We start from the raw sequence: 18,664 nt of genomic DNA, 5'->3' as shown, positions 1-18,664 counted from the left end.
CAACTGCACTGCGTTACACGCACCAAGTTCTTACATGTTTTGAAAAACTTTCTCATTTGAAGAGTGTCAAGTTAAATGAAGAACTTGTGAGCGGTTGTCGGAAAGGAGAAGGGTATGAACTGTGAGAAATGGTCCAAAATAAAACATGTCGGCCTCTCAGAAAGAGAGTTCCAAAGTTCTCGGATCTTTGCCGGAATATATTCCAGATGGCATTGATCAAATAAAGTGGCGCCTAAAGCATTCACAGTTCTCTAAGCATGGATCTCTGAAACTCTTGGTCTCGCTATTATTGAGCATACAAGTGACGGAGAAAGAGAGCGCAATCGTTAAAGGGGGAGAAAGCTGAACGCGAACGCACAGTCGTGGTCGTGCGTGTAAAGAGATCGGTCGTCGAGAGGCTGGTCAGTTTTATCAGTAACTACGACGTTCCAGCTCCGCATTCACGGCCGTGAGTAAAATTTATTGTTTAATTCGTTTTTTCTTTCTGAAATATTGTAAACTTTTATTTTTTGATGTACTGACGATCTACTAGATTAGATTTACATTAAAAAAATACCTTATATAGGCTATCTAGTTGTAAATTCAAGTAGAGGAACTTCTTATGCTTGTTCTTATGGCTATTTCCCATATGAAAAAGGAAAAAAAAAACAAGTTTATGTAGGTTACCAAATGAGCTGGCATGACGTTGTAAGTAAACTCAGTAACCTACCTGATTTCGTTTTGCATTTTAGTTTTATCAACATAGCAGTGGGATTTTCCACTGTTTCATTCCATACTGGTTTGGAGGGAAAAGCAATGAAATATTTTGCTGGGGGGGATTATCATACGTGAAAAGCTGTAGCGAATGTATTTTCTACCTCGATGTTTTAACGACCGGTTTATAACAAAATCCGCAAAGGAATTGGATTGAATTCAATTTTCTCCGTGGTTTTCTCAGATACCACAAGTCCAAATTATGCAATAAGAAAGGTGGGGTGACATTCTCCTAATGTTAGGCGGAAATAAAATCATTTGGTAGAATACCCTCCAAAAAATAACCTTGTTTTTTACTTAATGTCTGTAAAACGCCCTTGAGAAGGAAGAGTAAGAATTGAACTTGCACCATTGAACACCTTATATAAGGGCACAACACATTTTCTCCTATTTTAGTGTGTACTGGATCTATTTTAAGGAAAAGATAGTCGTTAAATTTTTTAAATTTATTTTTTCAATGAAATTAGCAAAAATATAGAGTAAAAAAATGGTTTATTTTCCTGTTAGTACACCCAAAAAGGATAGGGCAAACGGAAGGGAAAAAATGAAGCTTAACATCCCGTTGGTTTCACTTGGAGTCTTATCCGGGGCATTGGCAATTGCTGTTATCGGTGAGTAAAATAAAATGTTTTTAAAATGTTATATTATAATTGACAAATCCAGCATTAGCTAGTAGGTCTACATTGCGGTGTGTAACATTCGAAAGTCTTATTAATCGATTGTTTGAACTCAAATCGATTAATCGTTTCTCATTTGTTTACTTCCTTATCTCAAATTTTCAATTCTTTTTGTCTTTCAGTCCTGTCTGTTTGCCTTGCAAACGCGAACAAAGAGTTGTCGTCACTCAAAAGTGATACTGATACGAGTACGACTGCATTACCAAGTACGACAATGGCAGCAAGCACGACACTTAAGTTGACTGAACCATGGGAGTTGGACTACCGTCTTCCGAGTGACACTTTGCCTCTACACTACGAGATCTATTTGCATCCCGATCTAGTCCTAGGGACTTTCACCGGGAAAGTGGATGTTCTACTTAATATCACACAGCCTAGAGATTTCATTCTTATCCACAGTAAATTCCTCACCATTAAAAAAACATTGCTTCGCAAAGGTGATGGCACTAATGGGGAGCAGATAAATCTTGGTGAAACTTTTGAGTATGCCCCGAATGAATTTTGGGTTGTCAAACTGAGCTCTCAAATATCACAAGGCCAGTATACACTACAGCTTGAATTTGATGGAAGTCTCACTAAAGACATTGTTGGCTTTTATAAAAGCAACTACTACAACAGTGACACTAACCTAACAAGGTAAATCTCCACAAGTTTTTTTTCTTAACTACTTAAATATTGTGTTTCTATTCCAGAACTATCGCTACCTCCAAGTTTGAGCCCACTTACGCTAGAAGGGCTTTCCCATGCATGGATGAACCGAGCTACAAGTCTACCTTTGGTGTTACTCTTGTCCGACCTAAAGGTGATGGTTATGTGGCCTACTCCAACATGCCTCAAGAGGTAAATCCTTGTCAACTTACTTTTTAGCATATATATTCTCTTTTGCATCTGGATATTAGATTTACATGTTTGCTATTCCACAATAACCATTCAAGTACTGGAAATTTAAAAAATTAACTAGTTTGTAGAAGTTGCGTTCTTGCTGCTTGCGTCTCCCATGTGAGGAGGGGGAGTTTGCTTGTTTAAGTCAGCCATAACTGGGCGAAGTTGAGGTTGGCCAAATTGAAATTGCATTTGTGGGTTGAACGGTGGTACTATCAGAGTGATCATTTTGTTAGTTAAGTGTTCTTTTCATGACTTATGATTACAGTTACCTTGAATGGGAATAGGGGGTCCTTGAGGTAGTGCCTGTTGTTGATTAGGGTCTCGAGGAAGTAGCTGAGGATTGAATGGTACGAGCATCATCAGTCGCCCCATCGGATCGATGAATAGAGGAGGTTGATTCATCATCGGAAATGGCTGCATCATTGGATTGAGTTGCTGCATCGCTGGGTTGAGTGGTTGCATCATTGGGTTAAACGGATTAACAGGGAGAGACTGTGGAGCCGCGGACGAGGAAGTTTGTTTCATTTTCGATCCATCAGATTCTTGTTTGTCTGCACCTGCAAACAGATTAGATTTAATTCGTTTATTACAACTGTGCACTTTAGTTCTTACCTAGTGGCAATTCTTGGAAAGGCTTTCGAGTAGTTGTGGTCGATGTAGTTGTTGCTGAAGGTGTTGCTGGAGATGGTTCCGTTTCCCGACGTGTGTTGTTGTTTAGCCGAGTGGCATTGCTGCTTAATGGTGGAGCGAATTGCATCGTGGTAGAATTGGTCAACTTGGGTTGTTGTGTCTGTCCTTGTTGCTGATTTGGCGCGTTCATGATTGGCGGAAACATCGTGGGTTGAGGCATCATTACCATGCCAGGTCGGAATCCAGGTGGAGGAGTCATGAAGAAGCCTTGTGGCGGAGTTTGGGGAGGCATCTGCATGTTAGAGTTGATCCCAAATGGTTGAGGTGGTGGCGGAAGGTTCGGACTATTTGGACGTGTTGGTTCCATCGGCTTGAATGTTCTGAAATTCAGTCAAATACTTATGGATTTTTTTATTTAAGGACATTTCAAAGTAAAAGTTACTTGAAATCTGCTGGAACAGGTGCTGATGCATTGCGTTGAGAGTCTGGGCCGTCTTTCTGGGGTGGCGGCTGAAAATTTCCAGACGAACTTGGGACAGCAGCTCCGTTCACCCACCAAACGGTCCCCACAAGAAATAGTGCCGAAATCCAAATTCTGCTACTAACTAACATTTGAAATAGACAGGAATTTAAAACTAACTGCTAATTTTATCCAAATATCCACAAAGATGTGCTCTAGAAGTGTACTTACGAGACATGGTAGCTGTGACACTTGGGGAAGGAATGAGATGCCTTCTGCTCTGCACTTGTTCCTTTATATACCAAGCCACGTGTACCCCTTGATTGTCTTCCCTCGTTCTCTTTGTGCGCGGACGCTGCTAATTAGGATGAATTTGGGAAGGGAAAGGGTAACCGGGCCAATCTAGAATAGTCTATTGCCTTAGGGTCCCGGTGGAATTTTCATTGAACTTTTGTATTTTTATTAGCACATTAAAGTTATTCAATCAATTTGATTTATTACTAATTATTTTGTTTTTTTACTTGCAGTCGTTTGTGGATGACAGCCCGAGTGTTGGATTGACTACGGTTAAATTCCAGAAAAGTGTCGAAATGGTGACATATTTAGCCTGCTTTATCGTTTGCGATTTTAAAGAACGGGTGGGTTCTACTCAACGAGGAATACCTATTAAAACGATAGCCCGCTCTAATCAATTTAGCAGCACCGAATACCCGCTGGAGATCGGGATCAAAGCCACGGATTACTATGAGAAATACTTCGATATTGATTACGTATTGCCCAAGCAAGGTAATGTTTTCTTTAACTTCGTGGACCTTTACAATCAATTAATTTATGTGCCGCTTTTTACCTATAGATTTGATTGCTATTCCCGATTTTGTATCTGGCGCCATGGAACATTGGGGGTTGGTGACGTTCCGTGAAACGGCTTTGTTGTTCGACCCATTGGAGAGTTCGACATCCAATAAGAAACGTGTCGCAACCGTCGTCGCTCACGAATTAGCTCATCAGTGGTTCGGCAATTTAAGTAAGTTGGTACGCGACATTTTTTTGGTGAATTGGTTTTTAATTGGATAATTTTTTATTATAGTGACCATAATTTGGTGGGACGATCTTTGGTAAGTTTTATTTTTGGTTCCGTTTGTCAAAATATGTTAGAAAGGCGATTTAATATTTTTGAAAAATTATTATTATTAGGTTGAACGAAGGGTTTGCCAGTTATATGGAGTTCAAAGGAACGGACGCCTGTGAGCCAACGTGGGATATGGTAATCATCAATTATCAGTCTTTATTTATTCACGTCTTTTAATTTTTAAACTTTAATTCGCTGACAGATGACTTTCATCCTTAGCGATGATGTCGGTCCAGTGATGGAGCTTGATTCCAAATTGAGTTCACATCCTATCGTCGTAACGGTTAACCACCCGGATGAGATCACCGAAATTTTTGACGCAATCTCATATAATAAGGTAAACGATGTTTAGCCTTTATGAATAAGAAAAGATTAAATGCCTTACTACTAAAACAGGGTGCTGCTGTTTTGATGATGTTGGAAAGTTTCATGGGGCCAGATAATTTCCAGAAAGGTATTCAAGATTTCCTTAAAGAGTATAAGTTTAAAAATGCCGCTACTGCCGATCTATGGCGAGTACTTCAGGTAAGAAAAAAAAAATTATTTAATGAGATTATTTTTTTAAATAAATTAAAAATTTTTTTTTTAATTACTTTAGACTGTTACCCCTCAATTGGATATTACTCGAATCATGGATACATGGACACGGCAGATGGGTTACCCTGTTTTGAATTACACCGTAAATGGGAATATGTTGACTGTCAAGCAGTCTCGATTCTTATCGGATCCTAATAGCAATGCAACTGTAACACCGTCACCCTATGGGTAATCGTGTTCAACTAGCGTTACGCTTGAAATTGTACTTGTACAGTTATGCAATAATATTTAAAATTTAACGTAGATACAAATGGGATGTACCAATTTTCTATATTACTGATAAGAATCCTACCCTACAGTCTAAATGGCTGTACATGGAAAATGAATCTGGTAATTTGCTCTCGATAGTAAAAAAATTTATACTTGAACTAAATTTATTTTTCGACAGTGACAATCGAATTACCCACCGACTTCAAATGGGTTAAGCTAAATGCAGATCAAAGAGGATTTTTTCGCGTCAACTATCTTCCTGCTCACTGGAATGCGCTTGCCACTGCTCTTATCGCAAATGTGAGCTCGATGTCAGCTAGCGATCGATACGGAGTTATAGATGATTCGTTCAGTCTTTCTGCGGCGGGCTCTTTGCCCTACAGCACTTCACTAGAACTTGTTCAGTATGTGAAGAACGACCGTCATCCTGTTCCATGGAGCGCTGCATCTGGCAAGCTCTCTTATATTTCGAGCTTGGTCTACATCACAAACTTGTATCCAGGATTCAGGGTTAGTAACCTGTGGCATGTGTATCTCGACAACTGTTAATTTTTCCCTATTTGTCTGCTAGAAATTCATCATTACTCTTGTGGAGCCGTCGTACTCGGAACTGGGCTGGGATCAATTGGAGCCGTTTTTGGATCAGTATGAAATTTTGTTATTTATGAACTGTGTTTGCCAGTATGTGAGAATTCTAACCTTTGGAATAATTATAGAAATTTGCAGACCACCATTCTGTCGTTGGCATGTCTTAGCGACTATACTCCCTGTTTAGAAAGTGCTGCTGAACGACTAAGCAAATGGATCAACAACACCAACGAATACATTCCTCCCAATTTCCGCAACTTGGTTTACCGATATGGAATTTCTCAAATCGGCGATGCCACTGTATGGAATGCAATGTGGGACCGTTACACAACTGAAAACGATCCAAACGAGGCAATCAAGTTGCTCTACGGACTCGCCTTTGCCAAGGAACCTTGGCTTATTCATCAGTAAACTTTCTATTACTTATAACTTCAATATGAACATATATTTAAGGTTGCACCGGCTCGTTTTGATTTACAGATATTTAGATTTGGCCAAGACTGATAAAGTTAGATCACAAGACTACTTCACGGTATTAGAGTACATCTCGTCTAACCCGGTTGGACTTCCCATCGTTTGGGATTTTGTAAGGTAAGGAACAATTTGAAAAATCAGTTATTCTCTGGAAATTAACTGTGGAAAATGTTGTCCTTAGAAACGAATGGCAGTATTTAGTTGACCGCTTTACTACAAACAATCGTTACCTAGGACGTATGGTTGGCACTGTTACGAGCAAGTTTACTACACAAATTCGTCTGGATGAGGTATAAACGCTGAAATAAATATTGATAAGGCATTTAACGTTATCTCTTATTAAATTATATTACAGATGAAAGAATTCTTCGCCAAATATCCCGATGCCGGCGCTGGCGCCCGTGCTAGAGAACAGTCCATTGAAACCGTTCAAAATAACATCCAATGGCTGAAAATCAACAAGCCTGATTTAGAAAACTGGCTAAAGGAAAATGGTTTTATGTAAACTGTGTGCTTAGGAAAGGTTCCGCTTCACCGCCTGCCTTGAAATTCAGGTTACATTGTTTATTTGGGAAAATGTCGTTAATATCGTTGTAAGATCAATGTTCAAAATTCTTGTCATTAAAATTGGTGTTAGTAGTAATGGAATGGGTACAGTTATTGACATTCAAAATATTTTCTTGGCCACATTATTCAACATTGATTCTTTTCAGTAATATGTTGTTAGCTATGCCCCTAGATAAGCATTTACATTTTAAGCAGCTAGTATGTTAATTGTATAATCAGAGAAGGGCTAACATTTCTATGCGCTTCCTTTGTGGCTACGATTTTCAGCTGCAGTTGCAGTCCACAGAGAATATCAGCCAAGTTTACTGATTCAGCGATAATTGTAAGATGAGCCTTTCCGAGATCCTGCTCTTCGTTTTCTAGAGAGTTGTTGACCCTGAGGCAACTCTTGTTTACGACCATTTTATAGGGTGACGGCGAGGGGCTAGACTTGGGTTAGCAACAGCGAAAGGGAATAGCTGTAGCAGGGAACAGTCAAGCAAACAAATACTTCCAAGGGCTCTAGCGAAACGTGTTGAGTGTATTCAGTAATATACCACCAGCATTGGTTGAGTGGTTGTTGGAAGGTTCAAGTAGTATTAATTCAAGCCTCGTAATCCTATTCATTAAAAAGAATAAGTCATCATGGATAAAATTTTATGGTTTGCTGTTGCTGTTCTTTCCATTTCTGAAGGTAAGTTGCTGTGACTCGTTTAAAATTATAACCAATGCAATAACGCAGTACTGCTGTACTTTACAGTGTTATCCTTGCAGTGCTACGTTTGTAATACGTTCAAAAGTGGAGATGATTGCGCTTCGGCGGACAGACTAAAAAATTCTCCACAGCTTCTTCAAAATTGTTCTGAGCTACCAGATGGAGAACGGTATACTTATTGCCGTAAAATGGTACATCAGATTCCTGATAACAAAGGTGAGTGACTAATTGCAAATTAAATTGTAATTTATAGTATAATTCAAAACGCGTTTGTTTCTTAGGAAAAGTAGAGAACCGTATTGTTCGAGAGTGCGGATATCTTAACACTACAATAAACACATGCCGAAACATTGGAATGCATAAAGATGCTGGGCAGATTATGTGTTCCTGTGACGCAGATGAATGCAATAGCAGTTCTCAGTTGCAATCTCAGAAAAGTTGCGTGTATGCCCTTTCGTTTACCGTGATTTCATTTTTTTATAAATTATTGCTAATAACCTAAACCTAATATAGAATTAACTTTTTCAATATTATGATATCTCGATTTTCACGGAACTTTAGGCTTCTGGCCTTAAAAATGAATAAATTCCTTCTTAAACAAATGAATTAAAAACATCGCTCGAAATTTTAACCTTGCCCAATTCGAATAAATTAGGGAGTAGCCGAGTAGGCTCCTAATATTTTTAGAAAAGTTCTACTTTTATTTCATTTCTAATTTGAATTTCTTGATCCGCTGCTTAGCCTTAAGCCCTTAACTCAGAATGGTCTTAATGGAATGAAAACCTAAACTAACGCCAATCTGCAGAAGTGACCATGTGAAAAACTCATATTTGCAGTGTGATCGGATTTTTGCATTTTGCTCAAGGCTCAAGGAAGGGTATTGGGGCCTGGTTGGGTTACGTTATTACACTACCAAAGATGCTGAATAATTCGTGAGTGGATGCTAAGGGCTGTCACTAGGTGGCTAAATATTTCAGTGTGTTTAGGGATTTAACTATTCAGCCCTAGTGTGTTAGAGGAAGTAGGGGGGGGGGGTCATCAAATTGTCGAGATCAGCAGACGACATTCTTAAGGACATTTCTTTTTCTTCGAGACGCTGTCCGAGAAGGTTACCTTAGCCATTGGATCATGGCGGCTTTCTTTCCTGACGTTTTTCGTCAATGGTAATTCCTGTTTTATTCTTTAAGGTTATTGAATTTAAACATCTTATTTCGGGTTTCCATGTAAGACAGCTTTTGTGAAAAGTTTTTGTTGGTATATAATGAATCAATTCATAGAATTTTGCTTAAATTTAAGTCTACATATGTGTGCTTCATTTTCTTGTTCTTGGCTTTTCTTTAAATATTTGAAAATATCATTGGTTTATTCATTTCTTTTTGTTTTGTAGGGTTCCTTGTTCAGTTGGAGCTGTTAATGGTGTTGTCTGGTGTGCAGTGGTTTTACAGTTATTCCGTCGAGAGATGCCCTGAGATGGATGATTAACTGCTAAGACTTCCCTCATGTTGCCTTTTCTATGGAGATGCTGTCCGAGAAGGTTTAGCTTGGCCATTGCAGGCAAGTTTCTCTCTTGACATTATTAGTCTTAAAAATGGTAATAATTACTGCCTTTATTCCTCAAGGTTATTAAATTTAAATATTTTGTGTGGTAAACTTATGGGGATCATGGTTTTTAACTTGCACTTGCATGGCTAATTTCTAATAGTTCTTTAATCTAATGGTTTAATTTCTATGGGCATGAGGTCTGCTGTGCATTTCCCTCAAAATGTCGTCTCTTGGTTCATGTTGCGCGTTTCGTCACATAAAGAAGTACTCAGGAATAATAATAGACAATAATGTTGATTAATTTCGAAATCTGAAAACTTTGTTTCTAAATTAAAATTCTATGACTTTGTTTCTGAAGTTAATTGAGTTTTTATTTTTCTAGTAACAGCCTGGTGAAGTCCAAGCTTTTCATTACGTAACGTGTACGTGATCGCTGCCTGCAGGGTCTCCAGCCCTTTTAGACTTGTTGCAGCGAGCTGTGGTGAAGGATGTGGTGAGCTGTTGCATGACGACCATGTGTTGGTGTTGGGAAGTGCTGCATGCTGTCTGTGGTATTGGTTTGAGTTATTTTCATTGCCTTAACTATTAAGTGTTTGAATAATTCATTTTATGTAAGTTGGCTAAAGTTAAACTTGCAGTTTCTGTTTTGCTTTGTAAATTTTTTCATTGGAATTTTTTTTCACATTTCAAAGTATTCTGTTCATTGATGTTCTTTTCTCTATAGGTTTCCATTGTCAGTTAGATGTATGAGCTAATTATGTTGTTGCTCTGTGGTATGCAGTTCATGTTAAGGTAAAAGATTCCTTTCTTATCTATTGAATTTGAGACGATGGCCAGGTCTAAGCTTCATTGCTGTCATGTAGGTGGTTTTGTTGCAGCCGCTGCTGCCGAAAGGGAGTCCAAGTCGAGTTGAGCTGCAGCTTTTGGAACAGTCAACAATGCTGATGTTATTCTGAAATGTAACATCAATGAAGACATCTTGAAATGGTAATTTGATGGTGATATTGGGTTGTAAAAAGGGAAGTTTCATTAAGTCTAATTTAAATTTTATAGTGGGTTTAAGTTTTATACTTGCTTGCCCAACTAGCTTTTGCTGAATTGTAATCTTTTTTATTTAACTAGAACATAATATTCCTTTTTCCAGATCTTCTGATGCAACTTTTTCTTGTAAATTTAAACCTGTGCTGCTCGGATTTAATTTTTAATTTAAACTTGACGTGACATTTCCTTCATTTCTTCCATTACATGTTTTTTTGTCTATTTCAGCTGGTTCAGGTCTAAATGTTAATTAATGATTTCTCTATTTCTCAACAGGTCTTGGTGACGATGCAATCATCCATCTTCTGCATGGATTTTGTGTTATCAAGAAGTGGAAAAGTAAGACTTGAAGCAAAGCTGCAAGAAAAGAAATGGTAATGCCTGAGATATTATTTGTGATTTGGGAATTGTAGTTTTTTATTGGAAATGATGGTTGTTTTATAAGCAGAGCAGACCCTTGTCTATTTTACTAAGAAAACGTTAAAAGATTCATCGTTTTCCTGTCTATCTAATATAATATCCCTGTTTTTTCTCATAGGTATTGACGTTAATGTGCAGTGGTTTTGCAGTCCGACTCCTTTTCAAGCTGTTGCTTTCCTGAATTTTGCCGGAGTATTTGAAGTAGCTGATCCTGTCATCCTGAAGTTATGATGCCGAGGTTATCCTGGAGTAGCTGTTGTTGGTGTCTTAAGTTACTGTGGCAGTTCAATTCGCGTTGATAAAAATATTAATATCCATGTAGTATGTGATGTAGTAACCTTAATATGCTAATTTGTTATCCATTGTGGCATGTTGTGAACTGATCTTGGTCTAAACAGCATTTGTGCTTCCTGATATTTCCCTCACCCATATATATCTAATAATTCTTAAATAATGGGATGTTAAAGTGAACTTCAAGTTTTTCCTTTTGCGTAGGAAATTAATAGTTCATTTAGTTTTCACTTTGTGAAATGACGAAATAAAAAATGATACAACCAATTTTATAAAACTAAATAATTTACTAAATTAATCAAGAAAAAATATATACATTAAAAAAATAATCTAAATTTAATTTGATTAAATTAACTAAATAACATAAATTTAAATGAATTCAGCTACTATAATTAAACTTTATTTAATCAAGTTAATTCATTTAACTACAATTTTAGGCCAAAATGCATGAAATTTAATAAACAAAGCGTCCGGTACAAGACAAATGTTGTTCTGTGCAAATTTTAAAGCTATTTATACCCAAATAAAACAAACCTAACAAACTCCTTTTTGTCTCATTTGGGTGATAAACTGCTTTTGAAACTCGCACATACAGTCAATCAAGACAGGGGGAGATACTGCCTTAATTGACTGCAGCCAGGGACAATGGTTAAGACATGGCCAATGGTTAAGAGAAACCAGAAAAAGAGCAAAGAGTTGAAGAACAGTTATTACGAGAGCGATTAACCATAGTAGGCTTCCGGCTTAGACATCAAACAACTATCAGTCTTGAATTACAGCTTTCTCTTATCAGTTTTCACCAATGGATGAAGTCCACGATAAGTAGCGAAGGAGTTACCCTGTTGGCAGAATGAACATTTATTAGGATGACAATAATTTTAAATTAGATTTTAGCGACAGAAAGCAATACCTCAAATCAAGAGGGCCTGTTTCAGGAAGTAAAAAGGGATATTCAAGAGTAGCAGCCAATGGGTTACCAAACAAAGGACCTTGTTGACTGTATAGTTATTGTCCTTTTTCTTCAAAGGACATGACTCGACCTGTAAATTAAAAATATAAAATTAAGTCACCTTGTTTAGAATTTGTGTCATCAATGTGCTATTTTAGATAGATGTTAGAGCAGAACAATACTTTAAATACATATTAGACTGCAACAAAGAAAGTTTGGTGACATTACAAGTAAACTTACACACTAAACTACCAATCAGTTATCCAAGGTTCTCTAGAAGATGGAATGAGAGATTGGTCCATGCTGGGGTTGGTGCAAGTCTAATAGAATCAGTCGATAATTATGATGAATCCTAATAAAAAATGAGACAATATATATTTCAGCAATACTTGATTAAGCTAGTGTTGGTTGTTACCTCTGTCATTTGGATGACACATTCAGTAGGATCCCAGGATTTACAACACATGAACACAGTAGTTGACAGTAGGCTGCATTCCCCTTTCACATTTTCTTCTGGAAATGAATGAGAAATATTAAGGTTATTAAACACATCTATGGAACAGAACATATGCCCAACAAATTTTACACAAAATATATCCAATTTACCAACGAATTTATTGGTAATTTTTGAAGTAGCTGAACTGTTGACAACGAGCCGCCATAAGCACATATCAACACAACATTCTTTCACGCCATCTATTTGACACGTCCAAAACCCACTATCTAAAGGACCGGCCTTAGATAGTAAAATAAGTCATCAAAAGTAATCAAAAAGACCATTTCTGTTTACTAAACTTGGCAGGGAGTCTTAAGAATTAATTAATTAAGAATAGCGCCTTTGTCTTTGGAGTTCTACGGTCGCCATAGGCCATACCAAAGTAAATTGCGTTTTGGACTTGGGGTGTCAGAGGTGTCCAATAGATGGCATAGGCGTCGTTGTTTTCATGTGATGGCGGACTGTTGTGTTGAGTGGTTGTCAAAAGTTTTCCTATTTTTCCATGAAAATTACCGATAAATTCGTAAGTAAATTCAATTTCATTTCAACTTGTTTGTGATGTGATTTATTCCGTATGTGTGCTGGATCAAATTCAAAATTCCTCAATCTAACCTGTAGGAAGGAACGGGAAAGGAAACAGTAGCATACAAGTAGCCTACCATCACTACCACCAACTCTTTTATTAAAAATCTTCGTTCTGCTGAATGCATCATGCATTTAATACAGGTAAAAACCAATAATGTCTTAATCACAATTTGTTTTACTACTTGTTCCCAGACTTAGTTAATATTCGTCTAATTATCAGCAGTTTCTATTGATCTTGGTACGTCACTACCCCAGTGTGGACATGTTTGTTTTTCTGAACATGTTTTTCAACAAATAATTCATTGATGTACAAGTATTCTTCTTTTGTTTTTAAACTGTTATTTGATGTCATAGATTGTATTTTCTGTCATAGGGAAAGCTATGAAAAATATCATATCATCTAGGCCATGGGTAATCTTCAGGTTTATTTCAGCAGCGTAAGAGAAGAATGTGAACAAATGCAGGGCACATACCAACATGTGTTGTATTTTTCTGTTAAACACGAGCAGTAGGTAGCCATTAACTTTAGTTTATTGGATGAATGTTTATTGACATATTTCCTTTAGATTCAACATGACTAACTGTTTGATGCCAAATTTAGTTGGAACTCAACTCACATACGTTCAGATAACTGGTGCTGCATGTTGCCTTTCAGCCACAGGCAGGAAAATGATTCTTTTCTTCAGAAAATTGTAAGTTTAATTTTTGTCTTGACCCCCTAACACTTTCTGTTAATATTATAGATTTGTCGAAAGAGTTACAAAGTCTGAAGAGCTAACTAAAAACTTTGTGTATTTGTGTCATAGGGCTGCTGGAGTAATCTGGTGTTCATGCTCATTTGATACATTTCGTGCCAGCTAGTGAAAGCCAAAAGGCATGTCGAATTCAATTGAGCTGCTGCGTGCTGTCTCGAAGCAAGCAATCCAGCCGTTGCGTTCAGTCATTTGGAACAGGAATCTAATGGCTGTCAACAGGTGGCTGTGAATAATTGGCTGAAATGATGTCCACCAGATGGCGCGAGTGTCTTCAGGGACGCTGATCGGCCATTTTGTTCCAAGACGCAGCGGAAATTGGTTGTTGGTTGTGACGTTTCTCACGATGAAAATTAAAAGGTATTTATTATTAATTTCCTATTGTTAAATTTGTTATTGAATGTAAAATGTTGATGTGAAAATTTACAGGTGATTTAGCACGTAGAAAACAATTTGCCAAATCATTCAACTCAGACTTGGAAGTGCCTGTACATTTCCGAAATGGCGTGCCTCGTGTGTCTCGCTGCCTGTTCTTAGGCGTACGTCTCATCCCATGCAACAGCAAAAAGTAATTATTTTGATCACATGTCTTACAAAAGTACTACAGATTTAGTTAACATGACTAGAGAGTAGACCAATTTGCTCTGCTACTATAGAAATTTTGAATCAGATATCAAAGTTATTCTGTTGGACTGCGTAGTTTTCTGTTACTCTTTGTATTCTTTTGTTATAATGAGTATGCATGTGTACAAATTTCTGTTTCTCGACAATAATTTTCTTTTCTTAAACAGGTATAACAAAACTTCTTCAATGCTGGTGGTTACCTTGTTGCAGCGGAATGCAGCCAAATGGTGAAAGGTGTGACGAAGACAGATTGAACCATTGAAGTAGCATGTGCTTGCAGTGTAATCCAGAAGTTGCTGTGCTGTTGTAGCTGAGCTGTTCCATCTGGGTTCCAGACTTCAAAAATTTTGTGTTGTCGCTTTCATCCATGCCATATGAAATTGCTCTGCCAGTGATATTTTGTGTTGCTGCGTTAAAAGTTTGATGTGTTGTCTTTTGAGTTTTCATTCAATCATGCAGTATACGACTGAGGCAACCTGATCAATATCAGGTTTGAAACAGTCGAGAACTGCTAGATAAACAAGCTTTCTGCACCAAACAAATAATAACTTGCATATAACTTGCATCATGTTATTATCGCGGTAGAGAAAGCGACAGGCCCCCCCCCCTGGGGGCCATAGGAAAAATAAATGTATGTAAATATTATGAAAATAAATTTTGAATGCAATAAAATATTCGTATCAAATTTTTTCGCTATAAAATTTTTTAAAACTTCATGTAAGGGGAATTTTTTTAAATTTTTTTTCAAAAACAAAAGTCTGGACTTAGCAGAAATAATGGATGGTGAACTTTGCATTTTTAAAGAAATATTGGTTGTTGGACTTTGGATTTTGATGATGGAAAAGAAATTTATAAAAAGGAAAGAGTTAAATAATATTCAAATATAAAACATGAGTTTGAATTTTTATTTTGTATTTTGCAAGATCAATTATTTGTACATAGCACTCAGAAATATTTTCTCATATCATGCAATTATCAGCAGGAATTGGTACTTAAGGAGAAAATAGAGACATGCACTTGTGATTTATCAATCAATCAATCTTGTATTTCAGCAATCTTTCAACACAAGAGACATACTTCGGGGTATAGGTCGGAGCAGCGTAAGTAGGTGACATAGTCGGGAGAATTGCTGATGTAATACACATGAACCTCAGTTTGGTAGTAGTTAGGAGCAGGGTAATACTTAAACTCCTCGATGTTGTAAACTAGGCAGCGTACGTAGTCGTGTAATAGGCGGCGCCTTCGGTGTAGTACTTGGGGGCTGCGGTGTTGTAGCTAGGTGTGGCGTAGGTCGTGGTGTAGTAGACTGGAGCATCAGTGTAGTACTTCTGTTCAACGTAGCACGAAAGGGCAGCTTTTGTGTAGCAAGTCGGGACTGCGTAATACTTGGCCGCCTCAGTTGTGGTTGTGTAGATCGGGGCAGAGAAGTACTTTGCCGCTTCGGTGTAGTACTCGACCGTTTTGGTGGAGTAATCAGCGGGAGCCTTGGTGTAGTAGGATGGGGCAGCATGCGTAGTCCTGCTCCGTCGCCTTGGTGTTGTAGTAACTCGGGGCAGAGTAATACTTCAGGACATCAGTGTAGTGGCTCGGGTCAGCGTAAGTTGTGGTATAAAACTCCGGTGCTTTATCGGTGTAGTACTTGAAGACCTCGGTGCAGGCGCTGGTCGTTGCGTAAGTTGTGTAGGAAGGCGACGGCGTTGCGGTTTGGTTTCCGCCTTATCAAGGAGACATCGTTACACCAGCGGTCGACCCATCCATCAACGATACAACACCCAACAGCATACGACGCCTTATTAACTAGACAGTTCAGAAACAAATTCAAACATTAATACTAAATATTAACAGGCATACCAACAAATAACAAAAAAATATAATCGAAACAAAACTCAATGTAAAAATAAGAATATTTACCTATAATTGCGAATCGGTTACACGATGAGGAATGCAGTTGGTGACAGATAGGACACTGCAGTTCGGGCACGACTTCTTTTTTTTTTTTAGACGACTCCTTTTACGCACAGTAATACTTCGTGACGTAGTTGTAGTAGCTCAGGGCAGCGTAGGTTGTAGTGTAGTACTTGAGCGCTTCAGTGTTGTAGTAATGCGGGGCCTCGGTGTGGTAGGCAGGGGCAACATACATAGACGCGTAGAATTCCGGTGCCTTAGTGATGTAGTACTTGGGAGCCTCGGTATAGTAAACTAGGCAGCATACGTTGTTATGTAATAGACGGCTTCTTCGGTGTAGTACTTGGGGGCTGCGGTGTAGCGTAGGTCGTGGTGTAGTGAACTGGAGGATCAGTGTCGTATTTTGGTTCAACGTAGTACGAAAGAGCAGCTTCTGTGTAGTAAGTCGGGACTGCGTAATACTTGGCCGCCTCAGTTGTGGTTGTGTAGTTCGGGGCAGAGTAGTAGTTTACCGCTTCGGTGTAGTACTCGACCGTTTTGGTGGAGTAATCAGCGGGAGCCTCGGTGTAGCAGCTGGAAAAACAGAGTAGTATTTAGGAAAATCGGTGCAATAAGTAGCTGAGAACAGAGTAATACTTGGGAGCCTCGGTTTAGTAGGATGGGGCAGCATGCGTAGTCCTACTCCGTCGCCTTGGTGCTGTAGTAACTCGGGGCAGAGTAATACTTCAGGACATCAGTGTAGTGGCTCGGGGCAGCGTAAGTTGTGGTATAAAACTCCGGTGCTTTATTGGTGTAGTACTTGAAGACCTCGGTGCAGGAACTGGTCGTTGCGTAAGTTGCCTTTGGGTAGTAATGCGGCGGCGTTGTGGTTTGGTATCCGCCATACTCAGGAGACATCAGTACACCAGTGGTCGACCCACCAATCAACGATACAACACACAACAGCATACGACGCCTTATTAACTAGACAGTAAACAAATTCAAACATTAATACTCAATAATAATTTGCATATTAACAAACAGAAAATAACTGACATTAATAGAAAACTCCATGTAAAGACAGAATATTTACCCATGGATGCGAACTGGCAATACGGTGAAGAAGGCAGATGGTGACAGATAGTGCGCTGCAGTTGTTGCCGTGTCGGAGATCCTCACTCGACTGATGTCTCTGGCCTTTTCTCTCTCCTTTTTATACGATTTTTTGATCACCCTCACCTCTTAAGCCTTGCGGGTATTGTACCTGTTTGATAATGATGAAACACGTACCTTTCTCACCCAACCTCTCCGCCGTCGCATGATACGTTTTATGTAATGATCTCCGTGACCTTCGAGTATGAAGAAAATGCAAACTGGCCTTTCCTTCTTTAGGTTGGCGTTGCTGGGGATGGGTCTACAACAACAAATATCAAAATGAATATCAAATGGCTGAGCCTTGCGGCTATTATACCTGTTTGATAATGATGAAACACGTACCTTTCTCACCCAACCTCTCCGCCGTCGCATGATACGTTTTATGTAATGATCTCCGTGACCTTCGAGCATGAAGAAAATGCAAACTGGCCTTTCCTTCTTTAGGTTGGCGTTGCTGGGGATGGGTCTACAACATCAAATATCAAAATGAATACCAAATGGCTGAGCCTTGCGGCTATTATACCTGCTTGATAATGATGAAACACGTACCTTTCTCACCCAACCTCTTCACCACCGCATTGACAGTTTTACACGTAATGTTCACCGCGACCTTCAAGCGTGAAGGACATGCAAACTGGCCGGCCGGCTGGTCTGCAGGTGTAAAGTTCTCTGCAATGGTAATTAAAAAATAATTAATAAACACTGCATCAGTTGGAACATGTTGAAAATATACCTAAATTTAATTTAAATGAAGATTGCGTAGTTTCTCTTGATTGCGAGTGTCCAGCGACCTCGTGTTGAGTAGTAACAGGCTCCCGGCGGCTCACAATCACATTACTCTGATTACTACTGACTAGATGTTTCACTTCGTGATACGGTCGAACTCAATTGACCGTAAAGACGAATTCCATCACCTTTATGTTTCTAGATCTGTTGAAAAGAATAAAATACTGATTAGCTATGGATTAAAGAGAAATAAAAATGTTTCCTATTACCTGGTGCTTTAGGCCACTGGTATAATGTAGGTGATAAAGGTTTGTTGCCGTTGGCTACGGTTGGCTACAGCGATCTCGTTCATCTGGGCCAATACGCCTACTGTCTGACGTTGAAGTCGGAAATGCGACCCTATGCACTTCATGTGCAACGGGCGAGCAGACTAAAAAAAAACCTAAAATAAAAACAAATAAAAAAAAATTAATAAAAATCGCCAAGTGTGATAGATGAAGCATTTACCTGCCTTTATCGCCGATCAGTTTCCAGATCG

The 18,664-nt window shown here is 38.6% G+C and overlaps 2 protein-coding genes and 2 long non-coding RNA genes across 5 annotated transcripts; 1 reads left to right on the top strand and 3 right to left on the bottom strand.

The window, feature by feature from the left end:
• The first annotated feature begins 235 nt into the window (after positions 1-235).
• LOC124194253 (glutamyl aminopeptidase-like) lies at positions 236-7,046 on the top strand. 2 transcript variants are annotated; one of them, XM_046588354.1, is made up of 18 exons: positions 236-448; positions 1,261-1,364; positions 1,553-2,066; positions 2,123-2,270; positions 3,933-4,191; positions 4,259-4,429; positions 4,493-4,520; positions 4,600-4,669; positions 4,737-4,871; positions 4,931-5,059; positions 5,133-5,299; positions 5,376-5,461; positions 5,520-5,851; positions 5,913-5,986; positions 6,058-6,336; positions 6,410-6,520; positions 6,585-6,693; positions 6,759-7,046. In XM_046588354.1, exons 2-18 carry the CDS (start codon positions 1,298-1,300, stop codon positions 6,906-6,908), a joined length of 2,829 nt encoding a protein of 942 aa, XP_046444310.1. In that variant the 5' UTR covers positions 236-448; positions 1,261-1,297; the 3' UTR covers positions 6,909-7,046. The 2 variants fall into 2 exon arrangements, with proteins under 2 accessions (XP_046444310.1, XP_046444309.1); XM_046588353.1 differs by lacking the exon at positions 236-448 and having other exon boundaries at positions 1,150-1,364.
• On the bottom strand, positions 2,287-3,761 carry LOC124194257 (protein EARLY FLOWERING 5-like). The gene is made up of 5 exons (XM_046588361.1): positions 3,637-3,761; positions 3,388-3,550; positions 2,928-3,325; positions 2,585-2,872; positions 2,287-2,524 (listed from the first exon to the last, which is right to left on the bottom strand). Exons 1-5 carry the CDS (start codon positions 3,641-3,643, stop codon positions 2,388-2,390), a joined length of 993 nt encoding a protein of 330 aa, XP_046444317.1. The 5' UTR covers positions 3,644-3,761; the 3' UTR covers positions 2,287-2,387.
• Positions 7,047-11,491: 4,445 nt separating the features above from the next.
• On the bottom strand, positions 11,492-12,667 carry LOC124194252. Its single transcript, XR_006874691.1, has 5 exons — positions 12,511-12,667; positions 12,320-12,417; positions 12,145-12,256; positions 11,866-11,995; positions 11,492-11,794 (listed from the first exon to the last, which is right to left on the bottom strand). It is a non-coding gene; the product is annotated as an uncharacterized LOC124194252 (long non-coding RNA).
• A 5,281-nt stretch (positions 12,668-17,948) lies between these two features.
• On the bottom strand, positions 17,949-18,642 carry LOC124194250. The gene is made up of 3 exons (XR_006874690.1): positions 18,396-18,642; positions 18,134-18,330; positions 17,949-18,069 (listed from the first exon to the last, which is right to left on the bottom strand). It is a non-coding gene; the product is annotated as an uncharacterized LOC124194250 (long non-coding RNA).
• Positions 18,643-18,664: the final 22 nt, after the last annotated feature.

This window comes from Daphnia pulex, chromosome 5 (assembly GCF_021134715.1).
Source record: "Daphnia pulex isolate KAP4 chromosome 5, ASM2113471v1".
NCBI lineage: Eukaryota > Metazoa > Arthropoda > Branchiopoda > Diplostraca > Daphniidae > Daphnia > Daphnia pulex.
Note: the sequence above shows the minus strand (reverse complement) of the source record. Positions and strands in the feature narration are given on the sequence as shown.

Excerpts from the sequence above, each read along its gene's own strand:
- LOC124194253 (XM_046588353.1), top strand. The coding sequence starts at position 1,241 with ATGGTTTATTTTCCTGTTAGTACACCCAAAAAGGATAGGGCAAACGGA. Across the intron at positions 4,872-4,930 it reads ACGCAATCTCATATAATAAG|GGTGCTGCTGTTTTGATGAT; the intron begins GTAAACGATGTT and ends CTACTAAAACAG. Across the intron at positions 5,987-6,057 it reads TTGGAGCCGTTTTTGGATCA|AAATTTGCAGACCACCATTC; the intron begins GTATGAAATTTT and ends GAATAATTATAG.
- LOC124194257 (XM_046588361.1), bottom strand. Across the intron at positions 2,873-2,927 it reads TTTCCAAGAATTGCCACTAG|GTGCAGACAAACAAGAATCT; the intron begins GTAAGAACTAAA and ends ATCTGTTTGCAG. Across the intron at positions 2,525-2,584 it reads ACCCCCTATTCCCATTCAAG|TACCACCGTTCAACCCACAA; the intron begins GTAACTGTAATC and ends TCACTCTGATAG.